The 14,963-nt window shown below is 36.8% G+C and overlaps 1 protein-coding gene across 5 annotated transcripts in view; it reads left to right on the top strand.

Moving 5' to 3' along the window:
• rbm33a (RNA binding motif protein 33a) overlaps positions 1 to 14,963 on the top strand; it is a 186,934-nt gene that overhangs the window by 97,018 nt on the left and 74,953 nt on the right. For 3 of the 5 annotated variants that reach the window (XM_063044427.1, XM_063044430.1, XM_063044425.1), the window contains 5 exons: positions 4,565 to 4,623; positions 10,031 to 10,154; positions 10,369 to 10,688; positions 12,646 to 12,816; positions 13,691 to 13,759. In XM_063044427.1, coding sequence (XP_062900497.1) covers positions 4,565 to 4,623; positions 10,031 to 10,154; positions 10,369 to 10,688; positions 12,646 to 12,816; positions 13,691 to 13,759 — 743 coding nt within the window. The remainder of the gene's footprint in view (positions 1 to 4,564; positions 4,624 to 10,030; positions 10,155 to 10,368; positions 10,689 to 12,645; positions 12,817 to 13,690; positions 13,760 to 14,963) is intronic. The other 2 variants (XM_063044429.1, XM_063044426.1) reach the window with 1 other exon arrangement.

Genomic DNA, 14,963 nt, shown 5'->3' with positions numbered 1-14,963 from the left:
TTTTTTTGTCAGTCTACACTAATCATTGGGTGGCAGGGTGAAGATGCATTTCTGCCAAAGGAGGTATAAGACACCCCTTCTGCCCATCATCCTTGGGTCACGTGAATCAATGGGAGCAGGTGGTGAATGGTCATATGAGCAGCTGGTGCATATCACAAATCTTGGTTATGTGACAGTCTCTGAAGAGTATCGATAATGACTGGCTTTACCTGCCTTGTAAAGTCACTGCCCAGGAAAAGGCAATGGTAAGCTACTTCTGTAGAAAAATTTGTCAAGAACAACCATGGCCATGGAAAGGCCTTGATCACCTACGTCATACGACATGGACACGTTATGAACAAATGAACACCAATCATATTTACCCGTATTAAACTTCTATGCCTTACCTAGTTAAACATCTGATTAAATACCTCGTAAACAGTGATTGTGTTTCATTCCACCACTCTGGCAGTGTGCTCTGAGTTTTAACCTCTTTTTTTAAAAAAAAGCTTTCTTCCTTAAAACTCCTTCCTCTCACTTTAAATGTATGCTTTCTTCTCTGCCATGGGAAAAATATTTTGTCTCTCTATCCTTTCTATGCCTTTCATAGTGTTTCTATCAACACACCTATCTTCCTTTGCTACAAGGAAAACAATTGCAGTCTATCAAATCTCCCCCATAACAAGAGTCCCCCAGGACAGGAAATGTGCTGGTGAATATTCTCTGCACCTTCGCCAGCACAATCACATCCTTCCTACAGTGTGGCAACCAGAAATGTGCACAGTAATCTTAATTGCAACCTAAGCACTGTTTGTACAGTTGCAACATTTTATAGCTTCTCTTGTATTCTGTGCCCTGGCCTATGAGGATAAGCATGCCATAAGCTGCCTTCACCACCATATTGACCTGTGTTGCCACTTCCAGGGAACAACAAGAGTTGGACCTCTAGGTCTCTCTTCATTAACATTTGCTGATGCCCTACCTACTGTTTATTGTGTATGTCGTCTGTTATATAACTTTACACAGTGCATCACTTCACGCTTCCTTGGTTTAAATTCAAACTGTCAGTACTCCACCCAATTTTCCATCTGATCTACACCGTGCTATGCAGCCTTTGACGACCTTCTTCACTGTCCACACCGCCACAAGTTTTCCTATCCTCTGCAAACTTACTGATCTTGGAGTTTTGAACTTTAGTTCCCAAGTGTTGCTGTTTTTAATGATTTATTACAAACTATGTCAAACTATTAGAAACAACACTATGTCCCTAAATAGTTTTTTGCTAACTTCTAATAAGCTTCCTGTTTTCAACGATAATTTTAAAGTGTTAAAATTTCTACTTAAATCCTAACTTCAGCAATTAGATGAAATGAGGTCTGTCTTTTTAAAGTAATTCCGAAGTAAATCCTTCCAAATTAAAAGGGAATAATTCTGACAATATTGTAAGTATTTATAGTCCAATCCTTTGTGGAAAGTTTAAGGTTCTCCTCTTTTCATCAACGATCAGGGATTCCCAAACTGGGGTGCATGGACCCCTTGGAGAATGGTAGGGGTCCATGGCATAAAAAAAGTTTGGGAACTCCTGTAAACTGTTGCTATGAATGTCTTCCTTTAATTATTCAGCTTTTTTTTTGTGTTCACCGTTGTTTTGTAGCAAATGTATTGAGGAACTGTCTACATTGAGCACCTAAGCTGTCAAACAGCCTATTTAGTATTAATGTGTAGAATTAATGTTTGTGCAGTTCCTTTTTTACTTATTCATTTGCAGAACATAGATGCCATTTATTGGCTGTTTGAAATTACTCCCTGGCTTGCTCGGCCATTTGACAGCCGTGATGAGTCACCACCATGGTGTTGATGGAGTTGTTGAGTAAGGAAAGTGCATTTTCTTCCTGGTGGAAAATTTCTTATCAGTTGGTTTTATAGTCACTATTTCTGATACCTGCTTTTTATTTAATTACCTGAATTTAAATTCCCTGATGCTATGGTGGGATTCAAATTGCTGCCTTCAGATCAATACTCCAGGTCTCTGAACATCAGTCCAGTAACTTAATCACAATTCTGTTGTACTGTTTAAATTAATGTGCTCAAGTGGATTCTTGTAAGGCTGTAATAGCCAATGCCGAAGTGCAGTAAGGAAATTTTACAGAATTTTCTTGCTTTTGGTGACAATGTTTGTGTTGACAAATGTAAAGCAATAAACTTCGGAGCAGTTGATAACATTTAAGTTGTTTTTAAAACTCACTATTATAATTGACAAATAAGAAAATAATGTTAAAACCGTGTAGTTTCTGTGATTTATCAGAATCAGAAATCAGAATTGGGTTTATTATCACCAGCATGTGTCATGAACTTTGTTAACTTAGCTGCTGCAGTACAGGACAATACTTGAAATATAGAAAGTAGAAAAAATTACAGTAAATATATATATGTATTGAATTGATTAAAAATCATGCAAAAACAGAAATAATATATTAAAAATGTGAGGCAGTATTCATGGGTTCAATGTCCATTTAGGATTCAGGTGGCAGATGGGAAGAAGCTGTTCCTAAATCACTGAGTGTGTGCCTTTAGGCTGCTGTACCTCCTTCCTGACGGTAACAGTGGGAAGAGGGCACAGCGTCGGTGATGGGTGTCCTTAATAATAGACGTCGCCTTTTTTAGGCACTGCTCTGTGAAGATGTCTTGGATACTATGGAGGCTAGCACCCAAGAAGGAGCTGACAAATTTTACAAATTTCTGTAGCTTCTTTCACTCCTGAACTGTAGACCCCCCCCCCCCCCCATTCCAGACAGTGATGCAGCCTGTCAGAATGCTCTCCATGGTACATCTTCGAAGTTTTCAAGTGTCTTAGGTGACAAACTGAATCTCTTGAAACTCCTAATGAAATATAGCCACTATCTTGCCGCCTTTATTGCTGCATCAATATGTTGGGACTAGGTTAGATCCTCAAAGATCTTGACACCCAGGAACTTAAAATTGATCACTCTCTTACACTTCTGGTCTCTCTGAGGATTGGCTTATGTTCACTCATCTTACCCTTCCTGAAGTCCACAATCAGTTCTTTTGCCTTACTGACACTGAGTGCAAGATTGTTGCTGCAACATCATTCAACTAGCTGATATATCTTTCTCCTGTACACCCTCTCATTTCCATCTGAGATTCTACCAACTATGGTTGTATCATCAGCAAATTTATAGATGGTATTGAGCTATAGCTAGGCACACAGTCATGGGTGTAGAGGAAGTAGAGCAGTGGGTTAAGCACACACCCCTGAGGTGCACCAGTGTTGATAGTCAGCAAGGAGAAGTTATTAATACCAATCCGCCTAGATTGTGGTCTTCCGGTTAGGAAGTCAAGGATCCAATTGCAGAGGAAGGTACAGAGGCCCAGGTTCTGTAGCTTATTAATCAGGACTATGGGAATGATGGGCTGTAGTCAATGAACAGCATCGTGACATAGGGTGTTTATATTGTCCAGGTGATCCAAGTCCTACTGATCTACCGATAAACTTCTAAATTACAGCAATGAGCTAAGTCATAGGAATTATTTTGTATAGAGGCTGCCTTGTTAGATTGTTGGTTCACACAGTTTGTGTACTTGTTATGCCACTGGCATTTAGGGCAGCAGTGAAGGTCCTCTGTCTCTTACAGTGTTCAGAGCTTCCTTCATCATGTCAGTAGTTTTCACCACTGTCAAGTCCCTAGTGGAGACTCAGGGATACCATCGCACTCAGATGTAGAAGGATTATTCATTGTTGTTTCTGTGATAATTTTGCTTTACCAGTCAGGGTTGTTAGTCCTGAGCTGAACCCCTGAACCTGGAGGAATGATGGCCTCTACCCTTTGACCTGTTTGGCATGGGTGACCTTACCAAGAGCAGAAAGCCCTGTTTTAATACTTTTGAAATTTTGGTATAAAGTAGAGCATGGCCTCTAGTAGATGTACTTTCAAATTAAGTGGTATTTACCAGTTAGCACAGGGAGCCATACTTAAATATCTTCTGTGCCTTCAGGAAACAAAATACAAGGGATGGTGAGTTGGAAACTATGAATAATGAAACACCGGGGAAAGTAAATACCAACTCTCAGAATGAATATACCTTCATTAACTCTGAAGCTTTTTTTCTGTGTACCTCAGAAGCATATTCTTTTTCCTAAATCTTTCAAGATATTTCCTTTGTTAATATGTAGTTTGTTTTTAAAACAAATGTTAATAAAAGTGTTCCTTCAACAGTGTCAGATTATGTCAAAATATGCACATGCCAATTGATTTGCTTAATCAGTTTGTGATGGGATCAAGTGGTCTTTAATTGGAAGTGTACATATGTCAAAACCTGTTTTGACAACATTAACTGCTATAGGTACAGACCCAAATGATGTTAAGTAATGATTTATATATTTCATGTATAGATATTCTGCTCCAGAAATTGGAGAGAAGTAGTTATAGCTTGCTTTCAGTACACTATAAAAGTCATTTCATCTTTGAGTGTGAATTTCTTCCAATGAATACGACTGAATCCCTTGAAAGGTCAGAACACAAAGGTAATGACTGGTGTTTTTTTTCTCCCCTCATTGTAATTGCAGTGCCCTTGATGCCTACGCCAAACCAGCCGAGGCCTGCTGTGGGCCCCCAGAGATTCCTGGTGAGTAGCAGCTGCTTCCCTTTGTATTGCAATATTGATTGCACGTACCTCTGTAAAGTAGTATTAACATAGTAATTAAATACCAGCAAAGCTAAATAAAGTTTTGAGAATCTGTAAACATTGTTGGTTCCCTGCACAGCTGGAAATGTTTGATATGAGCTTTATGCTTTGATAGGTTTGGTGATTTTACTGTAAGCTCTACAAATGTGAAAGCGACAGGAGATGTAACAGGATCTTCATACGATTTAAAGAAAGCAAAATCTATTAAAATAGATACGACAGAATTTTGCTCTATGAACGCACCATCGTATTATTTTTCAAATAAAAGAGAAGAGATGCTCCCACTGTTCCATTTGGTGGTATTAGTTAAGGTCAGAGGGCTTGATTAAATTCTGTGTATTCATTTAGTTCCTGACATTTCATTGCTGTATCTACATCGTTTTGCATTTGTTTTTCTTTTTGGCTTCTTCAGTGTATTTCTGAATCAGTAGTATTGTGCAAAATGTATCTGGGTCACTCCTATTGACCCTGAAGGAATTGCAGTATTTAAACATCAGTATTCTGTTAATGCATTTGCTGTAGAATATATTTGCAATTTCCACCCCTAAATTGCCTTTAAATCTAGCCCTCTCTTGTGAATCAGAATAGCTGGTAGAGTAATGAACAGAGGAATCCAAATTTGCAGGCAAGATTATAATAGATACACAGATCAAACATATCAACTAAGAGAGAATCGGTAGTATGCTGTAGTTATTGTTCAGAGCCATAGAGAGTAGCATTGTCTTCTACAGGGTACAAGACATCAGGTGGTGGGTGATTGACATTTCCTGGGTAGAGATTCTCATCGCAGTTTATGCAAATGGAATATGAACAAGGTTGCTGCAGCAAATTACATTTCATTTAGGTTATGGACCTTGCTAAAAAATAGGAAAGATGTGATCAGGGTAATATAAGATTTTAGTCTGAGTGTTTTGTGTTTTCATGCCATGTTTTGGAAAGCCATGTAATTATAACCTTTATAGGTGGTAAAGAAATGATGGGCACTTTCTCTCATCAGATCTTGGGCAGAGTAGAGCAGATGCAATATTAGGTACCATCAGCTGTCAAATACTGTCAGACTGGCATATACAGTGCACAATTTAAAATGCAGGTGACATAATACCAAGCAACTTCCATTTGCCACCAGGCATCTGATTAATCATGATTAGCATATATTATCATACTATCAAATTTAATCATATCCGCTGTTTTCCATCAGCAGAGCTCGGTGAAGCTGCAAAGAATATGGTTTGCATTTGAGTTGTATGCTTGTGTATACTATCTGAATATCAAGAAGTAGAAAAAAATTCCATTAATTTTAATGCAGCTTCTAAAAGACTTTGTATGGCAGCTCTTGTTCATATAATTCTTGATGTCATTTGGGCCTTTGAGTATTTGCAAGAACTATATTAACAATTTGGATAAAAGTAGTTTTAATCTAGTTTTTCTGGAAACCAGGATGGCTGTTGCTATTTCTTGATTGACACCATTATTTTTATGATTATGTAAAGTTGTGTTAAAGCTTGGATCTTCATTTACTGTTTTCTGAGTCTGCAGTTTGAGAAAATGTTTTGTGAAGAGCTGCTGGAAGATTGTTTTAAGTCAAAGCAACACTCATAGCAAAGCCTCTTAAATTCTACTGATTTCTTTTCTCATAAATACTGGAGAGGAATTACTCTTGTCTTTCTCAGTAGGTTTGTCAAATTTTTGCTTTTCAAAATATATTCTGATATTAAGCATATTGTAATTCAGATCTTAATAAATGCATTCTCAGTGGAAAACTAGTCGGTAGAAATAATGTATTGCTTTAAAATCAAGTGTTTAGGGCTTTAGGATGTTTGTTGAAAGCTTGTTGATGTTAATATTGGGCCGTGACTTGCTAACGATTCTCTCTGCATATGGTACTCCCCACACCTATAATTACCTGTCCTAAATGCAGAAGGTGAGTTTTGCTGTTCTTCGCATCCAGCAGCATGACCTTTGCACTGAATGGACTTGAGATGGTCCTGTTTCCAAAAGCTTTTGATAGTCAGCAGAGTTTTAATAATTTTAAAATGTCTGCCATTTTTTTCAGTTAAATAACAAATTTTATTGTATAAGTAAAATAATACTTAGGAGAACCATAAAGACAGAATAATTTGAAAGATTGAAGTAAAAGAATTTTTTAAAAAATCACCTATCTCAGCCATGACCCAACCTAAATCAATGGGTTTTTGGACATGCTGATAGGCTCCAAGAGGTATTTCCTTGGCGTAGTTCTGGAGAAACCTGAGAAAGCTAGGTCTCCTGCTGGACTTCATGCACGGAAGTCACACAGTGCCATTTATGAGGCTAAATTCGGGCAGATTTGTTGTGTTTCAGCCCATTAACTGAAGTTAAAATTTACTAGTTGCATTTTTAGTTAACCCTGTTATTGTGGATTGTGAAAATAAATGTAATCTTCCCTCCAGTGAATACAGTGAGTTAATAGTTGAAATATGCGGATTCAGGTGTATATCTGATCAGTGTTCAATTTGTGTGCATTTAATCTGACAATAAAACTATATAAGGAACAAGTGGCCTCAACACCTTTTGTGACTGAAGAGTAAATTAGCCATGATTCGTAATTGCTACTGAGTCACATCAATTGCTATTGCACTTGGAGATAATTTGGTTTCACTGTGATGTCTTTGCACTTGACTCTATAGCTGACAACATTAAGACCCAGACAATAATGGCATTTTTATGCAACAAGATCATTTCTGTGGAATTACAGTGAATAAGAATTATGTGGTCAGAAACATAGAGAGCAAATTGGTGTGAATTTAGTTTTTTTAAATAATATTATTGTTTATTTCAAGAAAATTGCTGGCAGTGCTAGCCTTTACTGTCTTCCTATCCCTTGAATGAAGGAGTTAATTGGGAATCAACAGCAAGTGCCAGAATTGCCAGTGTATGAATTGTTTTAGAGTGAAAAAAAGACCAGAACAGCTTTGGATGACGGAATATTATCCATGAAGGTGCTATTAAATTGAATGTTTTTAATGCTTTGTGGTTAGCAAAAGTGATACTAGCCAAATTTGAAGTTTTGTTAGCCCCCAACTTCAGGCTCAAGTTGACATTAATTTGATAAATATTTTATCAGCATCTGTACAGTTTACTGCTCTACTCACTTGCATAATAATGTACCAGGAGGATGATTATTGTGGAACCATGCAGCACAGGCCCTTGTGCCTGTTAACTCTTTAAAGCAATAGTGCACCTTTACCCATAACAATATAAATTGTTCATTTTCAAATATTTTTTCAATTGTTTGAAACATCTCTTGATTCAACATGCTTCATTTCAATATGCTTCGTTTATCCATTTAGGCAGTAGGTAGCAAATCATAACATCAAAGCAATCTCATCTCACTTTGGGTTCATGCACTAAGTACCTTAATTTTGTCCCCATCAGCTGTTTAGTTGCCCCTTGGTCACCATTTTTTTTAATCTTCTTGTGAAAATAACAGTTAAAAAAAACTGAATTTTAGAATTTCATTTCTTGCATTTCAAATTCACATGCTTGCAGTCTGGTATACTTCACATGAAAGATCAGCTGAAAAGACTTCAAACCCTTCTTTCAAAAGTTATCTTGGTGAATGTACAAATTAAAATATTAATTAAAGTTAATGTGCCATATTTCCAAGTTTCCATTTGTATCTTTTAAATATTTCAAATTATTATATGTACTTGGACTATGAAAATGAATACTTTGGCTGATAGGTGTTAGGTATACAGAAAAATGTTTACAATGGGGGCCTTCAGGTCTTTGTCCTCACCAGTTCATTTTGAAATTAAGTTTAATGGAAAATGAAAATTATCATGTTGTGAAAGTTATTTAAATAATAGTATAATTGTAGATGTACAATTGTTCCAGTGAACTGTTATGTGTTGAGTCTCAATAGACTTTATCCTTAACATTCGCTTTGAGCAAAAGGATAAGTTATGGAGGATGTTAACACTTTAGTTTGGAAATGACGATCTTAAATAAAGATCTATAGGATATATGTTTATAGACATACACAGGAAAAAACAGAATATGCCCAGGGGATGTTTCTCAGGTTAATAACCACTCTGCTGTATAAAGCGCCTTTGAATGTAAAGAGATAGGCGTACAGGTTTATTCATGACATCTTTTTTTCTTCAAGCATTTGATACTGTCACTTCTGGTCTGGAAGATAAGGGGATCTATATCCAGTAACTGAAGATCCTTCACTGTGTATTGTTATACCAATGCAGGCTGTATAGCAATCATTTAATTTACTTAGGTTTTGCTTCTTTGCTCCAAACACAGTCAGTTGAATTAACTTGTGCTCACCCACTATATCAGATTTATTTTCACGTATAAATATTTCACATTTTAAGTAGGATTAATAATAAATGTCTGCCTTGAAGACGGACGCTATTAATTTGTTGAACAATTCGTAAGATTTCAACAGTGTTGTTAAAGTATTTAATTAAAGGTTTTTGTGACTATACAGCTGAAGCTATTGAGAAAGCTGATAAGTCATACAATAGTCATTTGATCCTTTTGGTTGGCTGTGCCTCCTTTGATTAACTTTTTGTTGAGCACCTTATGTGAAGTTTTAGCTGTTTTACCATTGTAAGCAGTTGCCATCATTCCATATGAAAAGATGGATTACCATTGATAACATCAAATAATTAACAAGGTAGAAAAGCAGGAGTACAGTTTGTGTATGAATCACATGACAGAAGGTTAATTTCTTAACTGGAAGGGGTCCATGAAAGAATAAAATGAGTGGCCAGGTATTATGTCATTCTGCGAATGGATGAAAACAGCCTTGCTTATTTTGTTTTTAAGAGATGTCATGAAAGGTCTGTGTGCTTCTCTCTCTTTTCCTCTCCCATATGTAGGTATGATGTATAATGTGTTATTTATAATGTACAATGATTTAATGTCACATATAATTCCTTTGTACATTTGCACTTGCACAGAAATGACAAACAAGCAAATTGCTGAGAAGGACGATGGCATGGTTAACCTTCTGCTTGTAGTCTGATTTTTCTTCCAGCTGGGAGTCATTCTTCTGTGCTTTTAAAACCCACTAAAAGTGAATAGATCATATTCTTAACAAGGGTACTTTTAAGAGACCCATGGATTAGCGGTTGGGAATATAGAAATGTAAGAAGTCAAGTTGGTGAGGTCTATTGTTTGAATGTACATTCTTTTGGATTGAAAAGCAATTATTTGGCAGTTCTAGATGGCCATCAAATGCATTGTCCTAATAGTGAGGACTCATTCTGAAATCATTTGCAAGGGCCCCAATTAAAAATTCCAAGAGGAAATTTGGTCCAACTGGTTGATAACTGTGTTGTTTCTTCAACAGAATCCGCCAGAATTTCAGCCACCTATTCCAGTCCCTGCTAACTTTAATCAGCCACCCAGGCAACCTCTTCAGGAGCCATGGAGAGGGCCACACCCACAGGAGAGAGAGCCCTTTTTCATTGGTGGTAAGAAATTGAGCAATGCATTTTAAAAGAGCTGCCGATATCAGTAAAATGGTTTATTCTTGTAATAATGAAAATTGTGAACAGTTTTAAAAATAGTGACATTGGATTATTGTTTTACTACGTAGAGTTTGCAAAGCAATTTTAATTTGCAGTTTTAAAGATGTAATAACTTCGTGCCATTCTACCCATAATTAATGGATGGTTGAATTCACAGATTCAAGATTCCAAGGACAGCATATGTTTGAACAGCGGAGTCCTCCTCCCCCACTTATGAACAATCATGCAATGTCTTTACAACCTCCCATGGTGTACAGCCATCCAAACCCAGGTTTCAACCAGCAGGCACAACATCATATGTTTCCCAGGGAAGCTTCACTGAGAAATAATCTTCAGCCCCAAGGTCATATGGGAATGCCTCCCTTTAACCAACCTGGTCCGTTAGCACCAAGACCATTCATTCCTCCAAGACAGCAATTTCCACAAGCACCTGGACAGCCATTTCCACCATCTCCCCACATTCAGCAAAATTTACAGGTATGAGGAATTGCACAGTAAATATGAACACCAACATAGAGTTGCCATTTATTGTTAACGGAATGTTATAAAAATTAGTGAAAATTTTGGAATATTTTGTGCACTGAAATTGTGAGGATCATGTTTTAGTTTCCAGTGCATTAATGTATCTGTTACTTTGAAAAAATGTAATGATTGGCATTGTGAACCAATATTCAAAGTATACTAAGTAAACACTCACATAAGTTATAGTATAGTTGAAACTGCTTGCCAGAAAGAATCATCTGAGTTCTGGGTGTGCATGGAACATGAAATTAACACCATTTGCTGTGGAAAAATGTCTGGAGAGCATGATTGAGGAAGATTAGGGCGCCCTCTACTGCTGCATGGTAAATAGAGCTTTGTCAATAGTGCACCGAGGGGTGATATGTCTAGGAAATACATTTGGTTGATTGTTAGACTGTGTAAAATACAAAAGCATCATTTTAAATTCAGTGATCCTTAAGAATAGGCATCTGAAATCCTTTGTTTTTGTACAAAATGTTTTCTGATTAAAAATCTTAAGTTTATTGAGCAAATACTTAATTATATGACTCTGTTACAATTGATTTTATAAATCAAGCAATAATGTGCAGTATAAACCTTTACCTATTGGATAACTCAGTGTGATTTTTGAACATATGGATTATTGTAATGCTAATTGCTGCAGTATATTCATGGTACTAAGTTTACTGAAGCAATCATGGTGCACGTTTGTAAACACATTTAGCTATTAATGTAATCACTTACTCAATTAAAAATAAATGAAAATGATTTGACTTGGTCAATGTGGAATGAAAAATTGGCTGTTTGGAATGTAGAAAAAGTAGAGTGTGGAAGAGTCAAATGAATTCCACACTCTACTTTTTCTATGTACTAACATTCCTGTTCCCACAATATATAACAGGCACTTCTGCAAGGCATTGTAAAGAGCACTTGCAGGACTTGAGTAAGGAACAAATGGTGTTGTGTACTCTGAGCCCAGGTGTTGTATGTGTTGAGTTTGCATGTTCTCCCTGTGACTGCTCGAGTTTCCTCTTGTGCTCCAGATTCCTCTCGCACCTCAAAAACATGCATGCTGGTACATTAGTTGGCAGCTGTAAATTGTCTCTAGTGTGTAGGTGAAGTGGTAGGTTTGCGAGTGGTTGTGGGGAGAGACTATATAATGCATCAGAGAATTTATGGTGTGTCTAAATTGGCGATTGATTATTAATGCAAACTTAGTGGGCTGAAGTGTCTCTGTTTCCACGCAGCATCTCTCTATGATGACATACCCTCAGTGACGACTTTATTAGGTACACTTGTACAATTGTTTAATAAGTATATCTAATCAGCCAAACATGTGAGGTTCAGTTGTTGTTCACACCAATCATCAGAATGGGGAGGAAATGTAATCTAAACAACTTAGATGTGGAATAATCTTTGTTGCCAGGCGTGGTAGATTCTGATATCCTGGGATTTTCATGCACAACAGTCTGTACAGTTTAAGAGAATTGTACGAAATGGAAAAAATATCCAGTGAATGACAGTTCCATGGGTGAAAACACTTTGTTTTTGAGGTCGGAGGAGAATGGCCAGATTGGATCAAGCTGACAGGAATGTGACAGTAATTCAATTACCATGTATTGAAACGGTGGTGTGCAGAAGTGCCCCTCTGAATGGACAACACATCGAACCTTGAAGTGGGTGGGCTACAGCAGCAGAAGAGCACACAAGGTTCCACTCCTGAGCCTAATAAATTTGCCACTGAGTATGTGTTTGTTCATAATCAGAGTTAGGTTTATTACTACTGTTATATGTTGTAAAATATGTTATTTTGTGGTAGCAATACAGTGCAAAACATAAAATATACTGTAAATTACAGTAAGTTTGTTTCTGAACACAGGTGAATATGCTTTCCTGTTACTGAAATATTAACCTTTTTTTTTTAATTTTTCAGCCTCCCATGCAGTTGCAGCCATTGCCACAACACCAGAATAGTTGTTCTCCCCAGCCGATCATTCCCAATGCTCCACACCAGTTTAGGCCGCACTTACAGATTCTTAACACATCTGTAAATGACAAGCGACCTCAACGCCCACAACGGCAGAATATAATGAAGCTTCGACATGTAAGCACTGTTTTCATTTCAGAAAAGTTTCTTGAAATTATAAAGTATGAAACCTAATTTTAACTGTTTTATAATTTAACTGCTCAGTTACCTGAAAGCAAAATTCTAGCAGGTACATTTACTCTTGGTGTGTGGCTTTGGGTTTAGAGTTATTGGTGTGTTTTCACTTAATTATTGACAACACAGTGACCCCATTTCCTCAGCAGAAAATGAACAATTGCTGCTTGTAATGAAAGGTAGTCCTTTGATCAAAGAACTTATCAGTTTCTGAGTTGTTTGCCTCAGAAAAGAGAAATGACATCAGTAGAGGGGTCTTGATATTCTGATACTATTTTGTGTAAAGGCCTGTTATTTGAAGAGATCTCCAATGTCGTGCATTCAGACATACACTGCAAGATTATTACCTTGTAAGCAGTTGCTTTCTGAACAGTCTGTCAACTATCAGTTGAAGCTTCTGTTCTGTGGTTAGCCACTGGTTGCAGAAGACAAACAGTTTCTGGTAATTTGTCAGTCATCAAGCTTCATGGCCTGTAGCTTCAGGGCATCTAAGATTGAGCATAATGTGAAGAACTGCAAAACTGACGTGGAATAAAGGACTTGAGAATAAAAAATCAATACAGGTTTATTGGAGCATATAAATTTTTAAGAATTATAAAGGTCATTTGATTCAAACGACAGATCTCTTTTTAGTTATTCTCAACTCCATCTTCTAGCTTTTTTATTCTATTTCCCATTTCCTCTCATTTTTAATCAGTTTATCATCTTTACTTCAAAAGTATTCCTTGGTTTCTTATCTCTGTTTTCATTATGTAAAATATACCTGTCTGAATTCTGTCCACCCCATAATTTTTTAAGCTTTTTTCATTGTGAACAGTTTTCCTCGACTTGGATCAACTTCACCAGCCCCATGAATAATTTTGGAAACATGTTCTTGTTGGAAAAGGTAATCAAATACAAGTCTAATTTCAGTTGCACACTCACAAAAATAGCTTCCAAAGTGGAAATGACTAATCACTAAGTAATATATTTGGTCTAACTTAGAATTTGATTTTATTCCTACATTTATAAATATTTTCCCATTGATAGTGCACCTAATACTCATTTTTGCACCCAAGCACAGCATCAATAATTTGCATGATTTCTTACTATAAAAGCAGTAGCCCAATATCCATTGCCTAGAAAACTATACATACAACTTAAGTTTCTATTTTAATTGCTTCCTTCAGTGCTATTTAATACTTGTATATTTAACACCTGAATACTGTTCAATAACTATTTCAAATCTTGAATTTATTTGTGACTTTATTTGACTTGCTTTCAATTTTGCTGATGTCAGCAACTTTGCAATTCATGCTTCAGAAAATTCCTATTTAACCCTTGTGGCAGCATTACCTGGTATAAAAGAGATTTTGTCTTGAATGAGATTTGGGCATGTCATTCATTCTCAGGTTATCTATTCAGCATTTCTAACACAAGCAAATTCGAGCTTTACTATTAGTTGCACATTTATTGCATGCTTTGGTCATAGAGTCATATATATTGCACAGCAATGGGCCTACTGTCTCAGCAAGTCCCCACTGATCATCAGCCATCCAATTGCACTAATCCTCATAAATCTGCTTTAATGTCCTAAATAAACATATGAAAACAGATTATAAATGCTCAACTTATTGTGTGCATCACCTTCAAATTGTTAAAATGTGAGCCCATCCTACAACTTAATTTGCTCTGTATCTATGGTCTCAAACAGATGTGATTCTCAGCACTGCTTGAAAGCAGTCACCAGATCTGACTGTCCTTACTTCCAGTATCCCTAATGATGCTGCCACTTACATACCTTAGCAACTGAGCCTTTGACATTTATACTAAATCCCAGATTTCAGCAGGAACTGTAAAGTATTGGGATAGCTGGTAACTAATGTCCAATCGAAAATGAAACTGTGGTGAACTGGGTCCATAGTGTAAACTCTCAGGATGTGGTGCATGGCTACTTAACATTGGAAAAAGCTTCTCAAAAATTAAATATTTGATGTGTGAAGCAAGTGAGAGAGAAAAATAAGGAGATTTAGTATTGCGCAGGATGGGGAGAGGAAGAAAGGTTGATAGATGAACAAAGCCGGTGGGACGTTTGTGCTCATGTGCTGCAT

The sequence above is a fragment of the Mobula hypostoma genome, chromosome 3 (genome assembly GCF_963921235.1).
Source record: "Mobula hypostoma chromosome 3, sMobHyp1.1, whole genome shotgun sequence".
Lineage (NCBI taxonomy): Eukaryota > Metazoa > Chordata > Chondrichthyes > Myliobatiformes > Myliobatidae > Mobula > Mobula hypostoma.
The sequence above is the reverse complement of the archived record's forward strand: the minus strand, read 5'-3'. Positions and strand labels throughout refer to the sequence as shown.